At 36.6% G+C, this 19,158-nt stretch overlaps 1 protein-coding gene across 3 annotated transcripts in view; it reads left to right on the top strand.

Moving 5' to 3' along the window:
• TDRD9 (tudor domain containing 9) overlaps positions 1-18,731 on the top strand; it is a 68,364-nt gene extending 49,633 nt beyond the window's left edge. For 2 of the 3 annotated variants that reach the window (XM_053981664.1, XM_053981667.1), the window contains 16 exons: positions 714-830; positions 1,645-1,752; positions 3,677-3,777; positions 4,388-4,561; positions 5,825-5,936; positions 7,283-7,495; positions 8,430-8,519; positions 9,742-10,002; positions 10,433-10,582; positions 11,614-11,684; positions 12,043-12,152; positions 12,320-12,413; positions 12,960-13,098; positions 14,234-14,343; positions 16,640-16,712; positions 17,948-18,626. In XM_053981664.1, coding sequence (XP_053837639.1) covers positions 714-830; positions 1,645-1,752; positions 3,677-3,777; positions 4,388-4,561; positions 5,825-5,936; positions 7,283-7,495; positions 8,430-8,519; positions 9,742-10,002; positions 10,433-10,582; positions 11,614-11,684; positions 12,043-12,152; positions 12,320-12,413; positions 12,960-13,098; positions 14,234-14,343; positions 16,640-16,712; positions 17,948-18,043 — 2,019 coding nt within the window. In that variant the 3' untranslated portion in view covers positions 18,044-18,626. Of the gene's footprint in view, positions 1-713; positions 831-1,644; positions 1,753-3,676; positions 3,778-4,387; positions 4,562-5,824; positions 5,937-7,282; positions 7,496-8,429; positions 8,520-9,741; positions 10,003-10,432; positions 10,583-11,613; positions 11,685-12,042; positions 12,153-12,319; positions 12,414-12,959; positions 13,099-14,233; positions 14,344-16,639; positions 16,713-17,947; positions 18,627-18,658 lie in introns of those variants that run through there. The other variant, XM_053981665.1, reaches the window with a different exon arrangement.
• Positions 18,732-19,158: the final 427 nt, after the last annotated feature.

Below are 19,158 nucleotides of genomic sequence, written 5' to 3'. Positions count from 1 at the left end.
TCTGTGGAAGTGAGTTTGCAGAACTGAGTCAGTTGTGGGGGGTCCTTTCTGGCAGTGGTTGTTCTGGTAGTGTGCTAAAACTGCCAGCAGCTGAAAGGAAAGGGAAATGCAGCTACAAAAAAGTTGTGTGGACAGGGCTTTGTACATCTGCTCCAGAACTGTTTGGGAGAGGGAAGGCATTCACTGTATGTGGTTGGAGGACCAGTGGTTGCTTGTGGGAGTTTCTTGGAAATGCTGAAGATGGCTGAAATGTGTTCAGCTAGAGGGCATAAGTTTGATTTCTCTCACAGTAATCAGAGTTGTCTGCTAAACTGACGGTGCAGCATGGTCACTGCTGCAGTTGGGTGCAGAATTCCAGGTTATTAGCAAGATTTTTACCTCCTAAAATACAAACCTAAAATGATTTAAATAGAGAATATCATCTTGTAAAAGGTTAATTAATTTCTTAATTTTGTTCTGTATCATATATGCATAATACGCTTTGTGACTACAGAGTAGTTCTTTATAAGGAGATTTTGGGAAAACTGCTTGAGTCACAGTACTGGAATTGTTTTCCAACTTTAAAGGTGCTGAGCAGTATGTTGGTGAAATGCTTACCAGTCACCTGAAAAGGGGAGTTTGCCCAGTTATTTCAGACTTTAACTAACAGATTTTATTTCAGTTTGTGGCTGGATTTGATCCACTTAAAATGTAACTTAGAGATCAAATTTCAGGTGGCGGAGTTATTTCACAACTTGAAAAGGAGAGTCAGTGCATTAAACATGCATGTTAAAGCTCAGCCATCTGCTGTGGACCAGGAATATGTGTGCAAACAACGCTTCATCTTGCAGGTAATGCTTTATTGTCATAAAGAGATGCTGTCTACAAAAATTGCAGTTGAATCTTCATATCAATTTTCATAATTTTCAATTCATAATATTAATGAACTAGTATTACTCTTATTTTCCAGAATTCTCTGTGGATGTAGCAATTTTGGGTTAAAAAAACAACAATTTTTGGCAGTGTATTGACAATGTAGAAGGACAGCTAATGTTAGTTAATTGAAAATTATATTATCCCTTGCTTGAGGTGTTTTATTTGAACACTGGCTTGGTTAGCTAGTGGGGAGGGGGTGCCGGGAATTTTATGTTTAGCTATTTTGTCTAATTTCCAGTTGAATTACTTGTCTTATTTGGACTCATTAGCAGTGCTTTTATTTTCACAGATCTATTTATCATTTCAGTGGCAATTGTTTTAACTGTGTAAACAGTGAGCTTCTTGGAGCTGAATTGTTGAACATTTTAAGATACAGCCTGAAAACGGAACAATTTACCTGTAGCTATTTTGTGTGAATTTGTTTAAATTTAGGGTCTTGAAACCAGAACTAACAATTACAGTTTTCAACCAATAGAATAGAGCAAGTCTGCATTGAAAAACATTAATGTTGTAGAATTGTTCCAGAAATTGAACTCTTTTCACAAAATAATATTTTTAAGAATTTGTATGAATTTGTGTTTAGTCTCCAGTTCAAGTAATTCCTGAACAGAGACAGGAAAAAATATTCATATGAAGATCTGTTGGTGTCTCTATATGTTACCAGTGTATCTCATTTCAAGAAACTGAATAAAATCTGCTGTGTTTCACAAAATATTTTCTTGATTTCAGGTGGTAATAGCTGGTGCTTTCTATCCAAACTACTGTACTTTTGGAAAATGTAATGAAGAAATTGCCATGAAAGACCTTGCTGGCAAGGATCCAAAAACCACTGTAATGGTATGTTCAGAGGGTGAATGACTTTAATTAAGAATCAAGTAACAGAAATATGAAGTGTTTGGGTGCTATTTTCAAGTTCTGTTCTGACTTGGGCAAGGAGAGAAATAATTACCTACTCTGATCCTTGCTTGGTGGAGTCTGTCCCACCTTCCTTTCTTTCAATACAATAAACATTGTGTAGGTGGGCAATTTTGAAAGAATTCCTGAGAACTGCCTCTGTACATTTGATTGCTAGTCTTGCACAGGCAAACAACTTTCATCAAACTAAAAAAAATAACTTGGAAAAATAGAGCAGAGCTATCAAGGGTACTTTTTCCTGGGACTTCAGTTCATGTAGTGTTGCAACTTCAGTGTTACTTTTTGTGTAATCGCCTTCTTGTTAGTGCATGGCATACGTGTTTGTTGTTTTAAGGTTACTCAGGTGTTACACTGGGGTTTTTTATCTTGTAAATTGCTTTTTATCTTTAAATTACTTTTCAGCTGATTGCATATGTGCAAGTTTAAAATGGCTGTGTTGATTTTGCAAAATTGTGCAGTCTAAACTAAGAAAATGTTTGTGTATCTGAACTAGGTATAACACTGTAAAACAGCCATGACCTGTGTTCAAAGAAACCACATCTACCAATGAGCCTCAAAGAACAGACTTCACTGTCAAAAGAGACAATAGATACAAAGGAGAGAGAGTCAGAAAATCTTGTTGACAAGGGTTTTTTTTGTGCTCCATACTATTTAAGGATATTGAAGCAAAATACAACACTCAATCTTGTGGAGTAAAGACTTGTCTTGCCACAGCAGCATTGATTAATATTGAATTGGTAGATTTAAAGAGCTACTTACTTTTAATGTATTTAACTCTTGGTCTGCTCTTATATTAGCTGCTTGTTACCTTGGAAGAAGTAGCTGCTGTGTCTTCATCATTGTAAGTGATCATCTTGCAAGCTCTCACTTGGAGAGATTCTTACAGACATATACTGCTCCTGATGGTGTGCTGAAGATATAAAAGACAATTAAACCTCCCACTCTCTGGTCTCTTTAAATTATCTTCCCTTGAGGCAATTTCTGCAGTCTGACCTAGACCATGGTTTTGACCAGCAGCTGATCTTAGTGCTGTAGCTTCAAAGTATAGGAACATTATGAAAAAATAATCTGTTTTTTCCTGTCTAAAGCTGTAAGAGCCAAAGAAAAGAACAGACAGTTGCGTAGGCTCTGAAAAATAGTTCAAAGTCTGAATTTGCTAATTAGGAGTTCATGATTCTGTATTAAATCAAGATCTCCTATGAGGTATTATTAAGAAAAAGTTAGTGAAATGGACATGTGACTGTAGTTGCATGTTAATAGTTGTGAAAGCTTACACTGAAATTACACCTCTGCACAAGAAAGAAGAGGAGATTGCTCTTTGTCATCCCTAAGAGGTGTATATCCATGTGAGAGAGCTTTGCAGTTGTGCAAGCTGTCCCACCATAGCTCAGTAATTCAGTATGTGATGGGTCTGCCAGGATATGCAGGAGCTGTAGGTCCTTCAGCTTCCCAGGCTGTGCATACTGTACAGGATATAGTTCCCCACTGTGGAAAAAGAATCATAGCATTCCAGTGTTTTCTGTTCCATGCAAAGTCAAGAGACACTAGACAGCTTTTTGTAACAAATACCAAGTTAATATATATAATTACGAATTCATTTGCTCCATTTATAGTTTGTCTACTGGTTTGAAGTAGTAGGGCATTATTAGCAGCAAAATGGTGCTTTTTATTGTCTTTTGAGATTCTTGAATGTACTATAGTATCTGGCACTTATGGAATTTGCTGGAGTTCAGATTGTGCATAATTATTGCAGCTCAAGTGAAGGAGAAAGCTAACTGTTTAGGTGGACTTGAAAATGCATCAAAGCAAGTGAATGTATCCAAATTTAACATCTTTTTCTTTACAGCTGAAGAACATTCCTCCCTATGGATATATATACCATAAACAGTTGCAGTCACTGCTTAGACAGTGTGGGCAAGTAAAATCTATTTCCTACAATGGTACAAGGTGAGTGTAAAATAAAGTATTCTGCCTTATGTTCTCAGGTACAAATCCAGTAAACAATTTCTTTTGCAGTGATGTACTGACAAATTCTCTCTTTGGAATCAGTAAATTACTTTTAATGTGTTGGTTGGAGTTAAAAAGGTGGTTTTGAAGTCTGTTGTACATTGGTTGGAATAACATTAGATAAGCTAGCTGAGGTAGAGCCTTCTGGTTTGTCTCTTCTGTTCTCTAACAGTGGGCCTTAATTGCAGCTTATCTGTCTGTATTTATTTCTGTCTGTTATGCTGAATTTAGCTCGTTTGTACAGTCTGATGGCTTTTTTGAGCTGATAATCTGACTAATTTCAACCTGTGGCTGCCCAAAGTTGAATTCGTGTAATGCTTCTTATTCCTTTTCCAACCTTTAATGCCTCCCTTATTCACATATATTTTCACATCCTATTTGCATTAAATTTAGCATGTGCTGGTGATAATGTTAGAAAGTTTTCTTATCACCATCATGATTAAAGTTTTAAGGTACATAAAAGCAGAGCCTGTGAGGAGCCTACCTTTTACTGTGTGCTTGTCTGCTAAGATAAAGATGGGGAGAAATTTTTTTTTTTTTTTGTAAACAGGGCTTTTGTAGAATTCTCCCGTAATCCGAAGGAGATTTTTAAGGTCCTTCCTGAAGTGTACCTGGCAGTCAAGATGTCACAGCTGAAGATTCCTATTGAGCTGTGTGTTCATCATCCAGAGGATATCAGAAGACAAGTGCAAGATGCAGGAGCTGCAGGTTTAGAATTTTTAAGGTAATTGTATTGCATATGTAAAATGTGTTTCTTTGCAGCAAAATGAGGTTTGCTGGATTCGGTGGGAATTTTCTTGGAAGTGTCACCAAGGAAAAATTAGTTTCAAAAAACAGATGTAAACTTTGTCTAAGCAGAATGTTTTCACAGGGCTAGAAATAAGGTGATTATTTTAAATATTTCTTTATAGTTAAAGGTATTTTGCTGTTTAAGACAATTCCAAGTGTGCAGTCATCTCCCTCCCACCCCCCAATATTCTATTCCATTTGCCTGTGCCATATGAAGATATGGATGTACACAGTTATTTCTGTTCCTGATAGAGACAATGTGGGGATTGTGATAACCAAAGTGAATAAGGAGTAGCACTTGGGGACAAAAAAGAAAGAGAGAGAGAGACAGAGTTTAACAAAAGAAACAGTGAGGAAACATAAGGACATAATAGGAAATAATGCTGAGAAATGCAATATATTGATTCTCTTTGGTCCACACCTGCTTTTGCTCGGAAAATCTGGCATGTTTGTTCCAGTGTTAGTGTATGTTGTGATTCTGAGCTTCAGGTCATACAAGTAACCTGACAAAATGGCATTCTGCCTAGCTCCTGATTAGTCTGCAGCCATTTCAGTATTTTTAAAACAGAAATCTAGAATAGGAGGGCAGGAATGAACTGAGAAGGTTAAAGTACAGGTGAGTATTTTACTTCCAGTTGATTGTACTTAGCTTTTATTAAAATATTTTAGCACCTTCACTTTGCCCAAAACAGCACTTAAAATCTTTGTGAAAATTGGCTCTTGAGGAAGTGAAGTGTCCTAGCCTGAAAGACTTAAAATTCTTATATTTTGTCAAGTAAAATAAATACTTTATTTTTATTTATATATACATATTTTTCTATAAAAATTTGCTGAATTTATGTTTGTGTTTTTGTATACTGTGTTTTTAAAAAATAAGCTTAGAAGAAAATGCTATCACAAAAAGCCTCACTACTTAACCTGATTTTTTTTCAATTTCTAATAAAGTGATGGCAGAGTTGTGCCCTGATATGTTTCTTTCTGTGTTTGGTTATATTGTAGTTGAAAAAGTTACTCTGCAGTAATTTGGTTCTGTGTGGTCATTTTGTGTTCTAATTGAATTTATTTATTTCTAAATAAAAATAATTAAGTACATAAATGTGCCCTAGGGATACCTTGGGAAGCAGATGAAAGCAAAAAAATTAATCCTCTTGAGTTTTCTCTTGTGAGTGAAGTATTTTGCATCTTCATTCCATTTTAGAGTAAATGTGGATTGTCAGAAGCAGACAGTGGAGCCTGTGAAGATCTTATTTGGTGATTTACAAATGTCAAAGATGATCCCAAATCGTTTTCTGTCCATCAGGGTAACAGAGGTAGGAACGTTATATATAAGTAGGTCATATCTAATAATTAGTACCTAGATAGCTTAGCAGAGATTAATGTCTGACAAGCTTATGTTAAAATATTGGGTGCTGATAATGTTTTTAGTGCAGAGGTGTCTGTAAGAAGTGTGGGGAATATTCTTAGTCTTATTTTTAGTAGTTCTTTGTTAAACAGTACTCACATATTTGCACTTCACAAAATTTGTGGGGTTTGCTGGCAGTAAATGTTAGCTGGAAGTAGACATAAATGTAAAGAGGACTAATGGAAGAGGTAAAATACTTGTGTAAACTATAAAAATGAAAATCAGAAGGTATTTGGGCCATTTACCTGGTTGATAACTGCTGGTTTTCTTCAGAAAACGTACATATGAGAAATGAGATCAATTAATGGTAGTATATGCTCATTCAGAAAAAACATTTCATGCATAGAAGTGCATTAGGGGAAAATTCTATGTATATACAAATATTTCTGAAATCTGAAGCTGGGATTTTTAAATCTTAATGTTAGCTATCATCTTCATTCGTTTTGCTAATCATCTTCATTAGCATTGCTAGAGTAATACCAGTATACATGCTGCTGAAATAGAAATAATGAAAACATTCAAACCACTGAGCTAGGGGAAATGATAAGATAAAGTATTAAAACAGCTCTTGTTAGTAGTGGCAAGTTTTGCAAGTGGAGAAAAGAGTCTTTTCCTCCTTTCAGTCAGCTAAATCTCTTGGATAAAAAAAATGTTAATGAATTTGATTAGATACATTGCAGTCACTTGGCTGTCTATGCTACTTCTGTTGTAATATGTGAGCTTTAATGATTGTAAATTGTTTTTTATCACAAGCATTCAATATAAAGTTTGAATAGGCATTTCAAAAGATGACTTGCTTTATTTAATTTGCTTTAAATAGGTGTATGTTCTCACCAGTTCCCTAAGGTATGGCTCATCATAACAGTGACACTGCTGATGTGTTGGCACATGTAGCTGATTGGTATTCTGTCACTAATAAAAAAAGGTGCACCAAATCTGTGCACCTCTCTAGTCAACTGTCTATCTTGTATTTTCTGTATGTTAACTTGGTTTAGGAAAATGAAACCAGTGCCTGTATTTTAGTAATGCTTATCTCAGGATCTCTTTAGATGAAAAGTGTGTTGCAATAGTGCAGAAAATAAACATTTTCCAAAAAAAAACAAATTATGAGTCAGAAATGCTTCACTACACTGTTGCAGTGTGTGAACTGTTGTGTCAGGAGTAGGAGTGTGTTCATGTATTTTGCTGAGATGTGGTTTGTATTTGAGGAAGAATAATATGAAATATGTTATTGTCTAACTTTTATACTTGCAGGTAGTAGAAGTTGGACACTTCTGGGGTTACAGGACAGATGAAAAAAACACAGCTGTACTCCGGGCTCTAAGTGCTGAAATTGACTATCAGAACCTACTGGATTTAGCAGTGCCTCCATGTGTAGATGTGCTTTGTCTGGCACCATTCACTTATCTGGGAAAGAGAGGATACTACAGAGCTCATGTCCTGTATATTCACGGGGATCTTGCTGAGGTAATGTGCTGTGTCATATTGAATTGGTAGCATGCAATTGGGTTAACAATCTTGGAGCTTTGCTGCCTGTTTTTTTATTTATTTTTTTCTACAAATCACTCTGGCCAGAATAGATGAATTTGTTTCTTTCACAGAACATGAGAATTTTTAGTATTAAATTGAGAAGCTCTTGCAGAATGAAGTAAAATAAAGACTAAAACCTCCAGTGAATCTGAAAACGTGGCTTTTTTTTGGAACGGTGTTTATGCTGCTGAGTTCTAGATCACCAACAAATGCATCTGGGTATTTTGACTCTTTGTGCTGATATGAGTAATGGAAATTAGTGCCACGTTCAAGATTGGTATTGATTTTCAATATTGATCAGAAATTTTAAGACAGATTTTTAAATTTTTTTAAGATTGGCCTTTGAATTCCTTTTATTTCTTAATCTGTCTGGGTGTCACCACTGTAGAGTTAATACTGAATATTGTCATGGTTTAAAGTCATGAAAAATGAGTGAATAGTAGTGCTAATCTCATCACTTTCTCATTTGAATTTATAAACAGTCACTGAATACATGTTCACATTTGCTTAGCTAAAAGCAGTTTTTGGTAGTATCTCTCACTGAGGAAGTAAGGTTACACAAATCTTAATGTGGGGAGAGAATTTAGAGTCTTTCAGAGAAACTTGCCTTTTCTAGATTTAGGGGAATATTTGCATTACAAACAGATACTAACACCAAGGGATCAAATAATAGATGTGATAAAATATGATGTATTCTTTTTGACATGACTTCATTTGCATGCTTTCTAGACTTTGAATTTGCTTCCATGTGACTTGATAAGATTTGTGTTGTACTGTAATTTTTAAACTTAGGTAGTGACTTTTCTTGCCACTAAAGATAGCACTTTTAATGTTGTGGAATCTTTGCAGATACTCTTGATTCTTTTTCCAGGTTTTTTTTGTGGATTATGGCAATAGATCAGAAGTGCCTTTAAATAAACTAAAAGAGATTCCAAAGTGTCTTCAAGGGCTTCCTTTCCAGGTAAGGGTGATGCTGTTGGTTGTGGCTTGCTGGATATTTTTGTGTCTGGCCTGGCAAACAAGAGTGAACTTCAAGTCAGGATGCTTTTCAGAATAATACTTTAATAATACATATTTTGCTGATGGAAGTACCTTCAAATCATCTTCACTAGTAAAATTCCAGAGGTGTATTTACAGAGGAGAAATTCTTGTGTGTAATTGAGCTATGTTGTATTTAATTGTAGAGAAATTCTAATTTTGTAAATCTGTGGGTTTTTTTCATGCTGCTTTGCTATTCTCTGAACTGCTGGCTTTCCTGGGATCTTTTCAGACAGAATTTTCTTGATGAGTGTTATATGAGTGTTATAGATCTAGTGATCTTTTGACACAAATTAGAGGGATTTTATAGCTGGTTTTTCAGAGAAATAATTCTCTTGAGCTATGTTTACAAATAAAGTAACTATACTTTAATTCAGTTTTTCAGTACTCACATATTTTTAAGCTACTAGAAACAGTTGTGTCATACTAACTGTATTTTCAGAAGCATTTAATTATGAAAATTAGGAATGGACCAGCAGAAATAAGATTTGATCTTGACAGGGCTAATTTTGTTTGGTTTTCTTTAGAAATTGATGTAAAAAAAAATTATTTTGGCCAGAAGCATCCTTTTTTGTATTTTCTGCACACATACAAAATGGAAATGTATTTCTGCTTCAGGCCTGATCTTTCAATGACCAGTTTTAATGACTAGCTGAAAAAAACCTAGGGTTTCTGCTGTAAATTCATTCAAAGACATAAATTACAGATAGTGACTGTGGACATGGGAACTTTATTATTCTTGCCTGCCAGGGACAGAAGAGCCGTAGTGGTCTTACCAAGTTTTCTGTTACCTTAGTTGAAAACAGTTGTAGACTAAAGTTTTTTTCCAGAGAAGACATCTCTGTGCTCCTAAGATTTCATTGTGAATAGTGAATTACTACCAAATTGTCCTTTATGCACTGTTTGCTCTGACTCCTTAGCAGCTATGTACTATATTGAAGATATATGAGCTGTCATGTGTTGGCAGTGATGGAGTAGGAATTAATGCCAGTAGCTTTACAGCAGCCCTAGGAGTTAACAAAAGCCACCACAGTAATTACGAAATAATTTATAGTTATTAATTCAGACAGTTTGTTGAGAGAGTGAAATATGTCCTTGCTGACTCTCTAGTCAGGCGAGCGCTGTTTCCGATGTTTCTGCTCTAGGCTTTAGAGTTCAAGATCTGCAAGATGTGTCCCTCTGCCAGATCCCTGGTGTGCGGGGAGCCGTGGAGCTGCAGTGCCAGCCAGAGGTTTGCCTCGCTGGTCAGCGGCTGCACCCTGCTCGTGGAGGTTTATTCCCTGGTGCACGGCGTCCTGCACGTGGATGTGTTCCGGCACTTGGGCCTCAGGGGCCTGGTGAACATTCGGGATGTGCTCATCGAGGAGCGTCATGCTGAGCTGGCGGAGGAGTCACACGACTCACAGGTATGTACTGACTGAGCTGCTGCTGCTGCTTGTCTTGCTCTGATTTATTTCAGTTCTGGCTGTCCTGAGCAGCTGAGCTGCAGCTTGACTAGTGGCAAGGTTAATACTTGAATAGGGCAGTGTATTTTTATATGTGTGCATAATGCATACTGAGCCCTTGGCCAAAAGCATTGCTGCTTTGAGACCCCTTCTCGAAGAGATGTTTCTTGGGAAATGATTTCCTCAGTTGAACTGCTTCAGTCGTACTTAAAACTCTGAAAAACTGTAACTTCTTCATAGTCATCCATTTTGATGTTTTATATAATCTGAAGGGTCATCAGAACATTGTTTTTTGTCTTTATATGCGAGTATGTCTTTGTGTAGGATCTTCTTTGTAAAATTTTTTAAGAAATAATTGTTCAAGGCTTTTAGCACTTCCATTATTTTGTAGCAAAGCCATGATTTACTCAAGGAATTATTTTTGGATGAAGCAAAGAAAGAAGAGCAAATGCCTTTATCTGCAAGACAGGAAGAAAAGCATCTTATTGAAAGATTGTTGAACTGCTTTTCTGAAAAGAAATCTGATGCACCAACCCATAAGGTAACTTGAGTGGTGGTTTTGGCCTGTCACCACATGACCCTGCTTCTCACATTGTTAAAATGGAGATGAAGATAGAAAATACCAGAAATAAATAAGCTCTATGTGATGCATTTCATTCATTCTTCTTTCTGTTGGTAGAAAGCCATAGTGTGACTGTTTCAGACTGGTCTGCTGCAGCTTTGAACAGAGTTTTGAAGTACAGCCTAAGTGATCCTGCTCTTCTAATAAGGCTGCACTTTGAACTCAGGCAGAACAGAGATAAAATTGAACAGCTGAATGCAATGTTTCTGTACATGGTAGTCTTCATTATATAAGCCATAACAAAAGAGTAAGTTTACAACCCTGTCAGTTTTTAAGAAAATCTAAACATGGTTTTTACTGTACAGTGTTTGCGTATCATCAGCTAGCGATAGGTAAGCAGCTGGGATAGGTGCATCACTGGTGGTAATGATGCTTTTCCTCTGCCAGTGCCAAACTCAGAAATGTGTTTGAGTTATCTAGTCACTTCCAAGTTGGAATATAAAACAGGAAGATGTGTGTCCTGTTCTGCATTGTGATTACAAGTTGGGCCTCATCTACATTCTGATTATTTTTCCTGTTCCATGTCAAACATTTCAGACATGACAAAATGTCAGGCTTTCAAACACCTAATCATGCTCCATTTATCCACAGGAGTAATCCTGTTTAACTGCCCACTTCATAAAGTGAGATATTTTCAAGATTAAAGACCTCATCACATAAATAAAATTACCTGATTTTCTTTAGTGATCTATGATGTCTGGACTCATGTTTTTAAGCCAGAGGAAAGTCATGAGTCTGCAACACCTGTGAAAATAGATAATTTTAGTGAAGTGCCTCAACAAGCAAAGTTTGCTTTAGATGAGTGAAATGGAAGTGCCATATTATCAATTTAGCAGCTCAGTGTTGCTCAGTACATGCTGAAATGTTTGGCTTTAATTTATAAAGCATTGAGATTTGAAGAGATCCAGGTGCTGGCCAACTCTAATGTCTCTCTCTCCCTTTTTTTCAAGGTAACAGTTTTTGGTCCATTCAGTCCTTACCAGTTGAAATGCTACAGTCTGACCAAAATATCCCAATTCAGGTATGAGAAGGCTTTTATTGGGAAGTATAGTCATGTTCTTATCTGTTATTTTCAATAAATAAACTAGGCAGAAACCACCTAGTTACTCTTACAGATTTTTCCAGCATTTTTATTCATTGAAAACACTGAAGGAGTCAAGCTTGAATTGCATTAATACACATGCTATTGCTATTTAAAATCTTAGAGTAGTTTTAAGGTGCATTATTGTCTCACGGGGAGATTATTTATTAACTGTCATTTAAATCTGCTAGTAGTAAGCAGCTATTCTGAGTTTTTGTTGTGAATTTAAAATGGTTTTTTATTTACATGTTTTTATGAGTTTTGGAGTTTTTTATTGTTGAAAATATTTCTTCCCCAGAAATGTTTTCATACATAAGGACAGCATAAACTCCATTGTTGTCCATGATGGTGCAGAAGATCCCTTTCAGCAGCTCTTGGTCGCCACTGATGTATCAGTAACTGCAGCTGGTAATGCCTAATAAAAAAGTTTGGATTGTTTCTCTAGACTGCTGGTTTTATATAAGTAATTCTATGAGTAAATATGTCACTGTAGTTCTGTGTTACATCTTTTTGAGGTGTCATTTTCATTAAATGCTCCTTAGAGTTACTTAATTTTTTTTTTCTTTTGGTGCCAGGGTCTGTGATTTTAGGTGAAACATCTTTGATGCCTCCTATTCATGGCCTGCTTGCACTCCTCAGTATGCTGTTTGCTCCTGCAATAGAACTCAGGTATTTGTGCATTTTAAAGTGGTGGGTCTTCTATTATTTTCTTTAGGATCCTCACAAATTTTTGACAGATATTATTTATTTGCTTTTAGCATTTTATGTATTCTCTACCTGGTATTTTTTTATGAGTTTTAGTGTACTATGTAGGTAAAACAACTTGTTCATGTACTTATGAATTGGTGCTGCAGAGTCTCCTCTCATGATAAGGCATTACAGCTCCTGACAGTTGTGCTGGAAGCCTGGGAACGTGGAATGGTAAACTGGGAATGTTAAATCTACATGAGGAGAGGAACTTGCGTAAATTTTTGTAAAAGCTGAGCTCTGGCAGTGGCGTCACTGTTGTGTTTTCTTGAAATTCTGGTATTTGCAGACTTCAGTTTCAAAATAGTAAAAACCAGTATGACTGAGTGTGAATGCCTCTCAATTGTTTTAGCTTCTTTCAAACACGTCTTGTTTTGCATGGCTTAGACAAATTCATTTAAGTCTGTCTTCATAAGAGGTTCGTTTCCTCATCTCTTGGTGAGACTGTTTTCTTTCTTTTTTGTGTAGAGTTGATAAAAGTGGGAAGTACTTTACTGGTGTTCTGTGTGGTTTGGGTTGGAGTCAGACATCTGGGGCTCCACTGTTTCCAGCAAATGATATGGAGGTGACATTTGATGTGCATTTTGGACTGGAAGACATAACAGAGGTAAAACTTGCATAAGAATGTTCACTGCAGTAGGAACTCAGTAGAAGTCAGTGCATCTGAGCTTGTTAACCCTTAGTGTTAATAGAAAAGCTTGTTTAGACTGTGGGGTTTGTGGTTTTTTTCTTTTTGTAGTTTTGGTTGTTCGTTGGGTTTTTCTTTGGTTTTGTTTGTTTAGGTTTTTCAATGTGCTCCCTTTTTATGCTCTTGGATTTTTATCAGGAGAAGCAGTTGCCCACCCCTACACTCTGAACAAATAACACAGCATAGAATGTTACACACTTTTCAAAATATAATCATCAATTTTGCACTAACTGGAAGTTACTAGCTTACTAGTTTTGTTCTTAGGATTGTCATGGCTTTTACTAAAAAGCAGAGCACTGCTGCTTTGCAGGCTTCAATTTGATTTTACAGCTCTGATAAGTCATCCGTATTGAGATGCATCTCGGAGCAAATCAGCCAAACAAACAATAGAGCCCCTGCATTCCTCCTTACTGCCTTCTGCAGCTCAGAGAGGAGCTCTGTCAGAGGGAAGCATGTACATAACCTGTGCAGTGCAGGACAGTGGCTGTGTTTGACACATGCCTAGGACAGAGAAGGACATGCCCTGGTTAGGTCTGTGTGTGAAGCAGGTGCTTAGGGTGTTCCTGGAGGTTGTCCAAGGACACAATGGACAGTGCTGGTGCACACATCTGTGAGCTGTTATTTTCTGAAAGCACTGATTTGGGTATGCTGGCTGTATTCATGATGCCTTAGCCAGAATGGTAACACCAAGGTGCTGTATATGTGAAAAATTATGGACAGAGAGAGAAAAAAAAAAAAAAGAAAAAACTTTCTCAGAAGGAATTCTGCTTTGGAAAAAGTCCAGGCAAGTGGTAGCCTGTATGTTTTATGGCATATTTGAGTAACTTTAAAAATTGTGATACCAGGTGGCTGAAATATTAACAACACTGACCACCAGAGGTGCAGCCTGAGGAAGAGCATTTCTGAAACTTTAGATGTTTTTACTTATGGAAATACTATTACAATTGAAGTTCAGTGATGTGGATGCCACAACCACCTTCATGTCAGTGTAATATGGTACAGACTTTATGCTGGTTCAAAGTGCTTTATGTTCTGTAACTAGTGTGTTTTACAGATAAACAGTCTGAGGACAGCTATGAATAAGCTGCTCTGTGAGCAAGCATTGCATTCTGGACAAGAGCAAGTGGCACAGCTGCAGGAGGATATTCGTCAGAAGCTTCTATGGTAATCATTTTGTAGAAATAAGATCTTCTGTTTCACAGTCTCAGCAAAAATGAGTGATTGCTTGAAGCATAGCTCAGGTTAGGCTTTGGAAAATAATATGCTCTCATTTGATGATGCAGTTCATTAATTTTGTTTATTTATAAAGCATTATACTAAACAACCTTAGACTTCTTGTGGAAGCACTGGTTCTTCAGGGAAGCCAAATCACTTAGGAGTCATAAAACCTAGACTGTAAAACCTGTTCTACAGGATATCAGCCCTTATGTGTCCTTGTTTTTTGCACCCAGGACAAAGCTAATGGAGTCCTATGGCATAACAGTGCAGAAGAATTTAGAGTTCTTTCTTCCTTTACATTAAATTTGAATCATGTGTGCTGCCTTTCCTCCCTCAGCAGACCTGTGCAGAATAGGTGCTGGCCAAGTGAATTGGAAGTCCCAGGCAAATTTAGGAACTGAAGTAAGGCCACCTGCTTTTTTTTCCTGCAAGCCTCCCTTCTTGGAAGTGAAGCAGTAGTTCTGAAAAGACCATTGTGATTCAGTGCAGCCAGCCTGGAGAATTTTTCAGCTTGTAGTTTGGGAGAAGGAGTGCAGTGAACTATCCCAGAACAGCTCCTTCTGTCTGTCCCTGCTGAGCATAATGTGAAAAATCTTCCCTTGTTTGTACACTCAGCATAAATTTTAGTGTTGTCTGTATAATCAGAATTTTCTCATCCTGACCTGGCTCTCTACTAAACTGTCTTAAAAAGAGCTCTTGTCCAGAGGCCATAACATAACTTTTACCAGCCTCATCTCTAAGAAATAGGACCTTTTTTTTCCAATAGAGCTTTGCTGGAGTAACTGCAGGATGTCAAAGTTAGGCAGTTCATGGTGCTGATAAAGATCAGAACCCTGCTCTTACCCAGGGTTATCAGAATGAGTATCAGAGCAGCTGTTCATGCTAATTTTTCAGGTGCTCCTTGTTTTTGAAAATACCTGCTCTCTTATCTGTGGGAAAAAACCTATTAAATTGCCTTAAGTTAAAAGCAAACACCCATACTTCCTATTTCCAAAACACCAAATAAAATTTGGGTGCATTCCATAGTAAATTAACAAGTCAGCCTTACCTTTAAAGGCACTAGAAATGAAATTAAAAGAGCACAAGCTTTGGAGATGTGGAATGTGGTTGGGCAGAAAGAATCAAAGCCACAAACCCCTGTCTGGAGGTGACTGTGACAGTAACAGCTCACGCTGGGACATCAACACTTACATGCTAAATTGAAGGCACTAAAATGTCACTGCTATTTGTTCAGACATGTGAATACTTGCTACAGTTTGGGCACCTATTTTGGGCTGATTGTTCAGACATCTCCAGCCAGCTGGGAGGGGAAGGGTCAGACCTTGGCACAGGTCCGACGTGTTCCCAGCTCAGTGCCGATGGCCTGACTCGGTCACTCTCATCAGCCCCAGGCTTTTTGTCTTCAGGATTTTCTACCTTTCTGTGGTAGCCTTCTCTCCTGGAATTTTTGTACATTTATTGGTTGTCCTCCAAGCATCCTACAGATATTTTAATTTAAATTTTTATATTATTTTTGAATGTTTTTATTTGAAGGAATAAACGGTCTGATTATTGTAATGATTTCTTCTTTTCCCTTGTGTAAAATCTTTCTTGGTTTTCAATTTTTTTTTCCCACTTGCACTTTCTGTGTTTTGGAAAAAACATTTATTAATTCAATTACATAGGTAAAAATTTAGCCTGAACAATCTTTCATAACTGTTTTCCATTTTTCAAAAGCTAATTGTATTTACAACATGTCACCACTACTTAAGACTAAAATCAGTTTTTGAAAAACACATCTAGACAGAATTAATTAATGTCTACTACTGTTGTACTTTGCACAGCTTGAGGAAATAACTGGAGCAGACAGACAATCCATAGTAATTGAGTTGTCATGCAAAACAAAATACCCTAAAAATAGCTGTATTATACATTCTAGTGAGTAAGCATACATAAAATGTAAGGAATAAATTACAGTTGCAAATTCTAGTGCTTTGTAAAAAAAGAATCTCATTATTTCTTTTGAAGAAGATACATTCTGATACGTGATATGTCCCTGTGAAAATTTCTATTTTGACTTACTCCACTGGATAGGCAAAGTACAGAGAAGTAAAAAGTCAGACTAGATCAAGAGGGAAATTTAAGATTTCCTTTAACACAGACACCTTTAAATACCTGGTTGTATCTCATCCAAAAAATCCTTTGTCTTTCTAATGAACCAAATACAAGTTTATTTCTCAAGGCTGTATTTATGTAATTTCAGTTTAATCTGCAAATCAAAGCCTCGAGACATAATTGATCCTACCTGGTATGAGAAGCCATATGCATGGAATCAGGTAAGGGTTTTTTTTTTGGTTGTTGTTTTTTTTTTTGCTTTTGGTTTGGTTTTGTGGTTTTTTGTTGGTTGGTTTTTTGAGGAGTTTGAGTACTCCAGTAGAGTTAAGGGTGTTGAAAGGGTTATTGAATTTGAAAATACCAAAAGCACTGTAGGGTTAAATGTAAAGCATAAGAACTTCTATTTATGTAAGCATTTACTTCTGTTGATACCCTGTTTTTGTAGAGTCTGTTTAGTTGTTGGGTGACTTTTTTTTTAAATTTTGTGTATATAAATATTTAGTATTTTTAAACAGAGCTCTCCATGGTTTTAAGGTGAGAGAGATTGTAAAAGTAACTTCACATTTGTTGGAAGTTAAAATTTTCTATTCTTTCTATTAAGCAGCTGTAGCTACATTTTCCTGAATGCAGTGCATTTTAGTTTTGTTTTGGGTTGCTGTGGTTTGAGGTGGCTTTTCCATTCTAGGCAGACAGAAATGTGGCTTGTATTAGAACAAATGTGGTGAGGTCAGAGAGAAGGGCAGTTTTCCCAAGACCCAGGAGGGTTTAATGAGAAAACTCTTCTAGCTTCCTACTCTATTAGACATCTTACCTTTCTTTCTGTAAGGGCCTCTGCAGGCCGCTGGATTTCCTGGAGAACAAGTAGAGTTTCTTGATTAAAAAGAAGGTGAGGAATAAAAGTGCAGGAGTAAAAGTGCTACACACACTCTCCCTGTGCCTCTCCCACCCTGCAGCCCATAAAGGAGGGGTTTGCGTCACCCTTGAAAAGAGGGACAACAGAACAAACACCAAGGGCACTTATTTCTAAAAGGCATTTTTATAGAGTGTGTTGTGATATACTGCCTTAGGCCAAAGGGTTTCTGTTTTCATGTTTCAGATTCAGTTATCCTTGGATTTAGGAGGATAATATACTCACTTCTGCTGGTGTTTATCTTTTGTAACAAGCTAATGTGTAGGCCTTGAATCAGGATTTTCTCCACTGCATCTCAAGAATCCCAGGACATCTTAGATCATCAAATACTGCCTGTAATGCTTTGGAATTCATTGTGGAATAGTGTTCTAAAATCATGGCAGACCATGAGAGAAAGCAGCCCTGGCTCTTTTCTTGCAGTGTGTGGCATGGAACTGAAATTCCTGTATGATTTAAAACTTAGAACTCTTCAAGACTTTCTTAGCTGTGTTATATAGGAAAACATTAAGAATGCATTCTGACTTTCATCTTACTTCTTTTGGCTAGGTGGATTCTCAGTGTATTATTGACGAGCCTGAAAAGCAGCATGAAAGAGGAAATTTTGTTTATCAGCTCCACAAGCTTGTTTTGTTGAATGATTAAGTATTTCTAGAAGTCTTTCAGAGGATGAGGTATTAATAGTCTAAAAATTAGTTCTGTCTTGTATGCATGTTTTGCAAGACTGTTCCTTAATATGAGTACAAGTGTACTGAAATACAGTTTGGAAAATGTTCCTGTGTTTCTAAAAAAAGCTGAGGTTTGCTAGCCTAGAGCAGATAAGTTCAGTCATAAAAGAAACTGATGTAAATCAGGATGCAATTTTCATTTTAAGAATACTTGTGAACAGGTTTATCACAAGATACATGAAAGATGAAGCAACTCTAGGCTTAGTTGTTCATTTTCTGTCTAAAAACTCATAAATTACAGGGCGTGACTTTATTTGTCTGTAATTACAAGTTGCATTTTCCTATTTTCTTTTTATTAGTTCTTTAAAAAAATACGCAACAAAGGGGATTGGTGTTTCCCTTAACCAAGAAATAGAAGTCAGAAGAAACTGATGATCTAAAATATGATCTGATCCAAACTGTATCTTCATATACTGGATACAGTTTTTTGTTAATTTCTTTGTACAGCAAAACATAACATGATTTATTTTCCTGTATGGCAGAAGAATGCTTTTGAATTAATGATTCATGGCACTTTGTTTCATCCTTTCAGCTTACTTTTACCTGGCTCATCTTTAGCCCTAAAAATGAGGTCAGTGGTTTCAGAATAAAATTCAGAAATTAAATAAAATGTCTTTGTCTCTTCCTTTGTGCGGTCATGCTTAATAAAAGCTTAATTTAGTTATTAAAGGTATGTGATTGCATTCATGAAAAATATCAGTACAGAAACAATATATGGAAGGGTATTCATTTTCACTGTTCAGTCTGTGATTTCAAGGTCATGTAATATCCAGTCATCCTCTGAAGGACAGAGAATCAGTGCTCACCATGAAGAAGTGGCAGATTTTTGGAAAATAAGGGGATGCTTAGAATAAGAAATTACTTTAAGCTATACTTAAATAGAGGGATGACTGTCTAACAGGCAATTTCAGTGGTTTATTAGAGCATTAATTTCTTAGACCCATTTTAGTGATCCCTGGGAATTAGAATAGTTAGTGAGAGAGATCTAACAGAAAAATTGCATCTCAAGTTGCTTAGACAAGAGTGTTTCTC

The sequence above is a fragment of the Vidua macroura genome, chromosome 6 (assembly GCF_024509145.1).
Source record: "Vidua macroura isolate BioBank_ID:100142 chromosome 6, ASM2450914v1, whole genome shotgun sequence".
Classification (NCBI taxonomy): domain Eukaryota; kingdom Metazoa; phylum Chordata; class Aves; order Passeriformes; family Viduidae; genus Vidua; species Vidua macroura.
The sequence above is the reverse complement of the archived record's forward strand: the minus strand, read 5'-3'. Positions and strand labels throughout refer to the sequence as shown.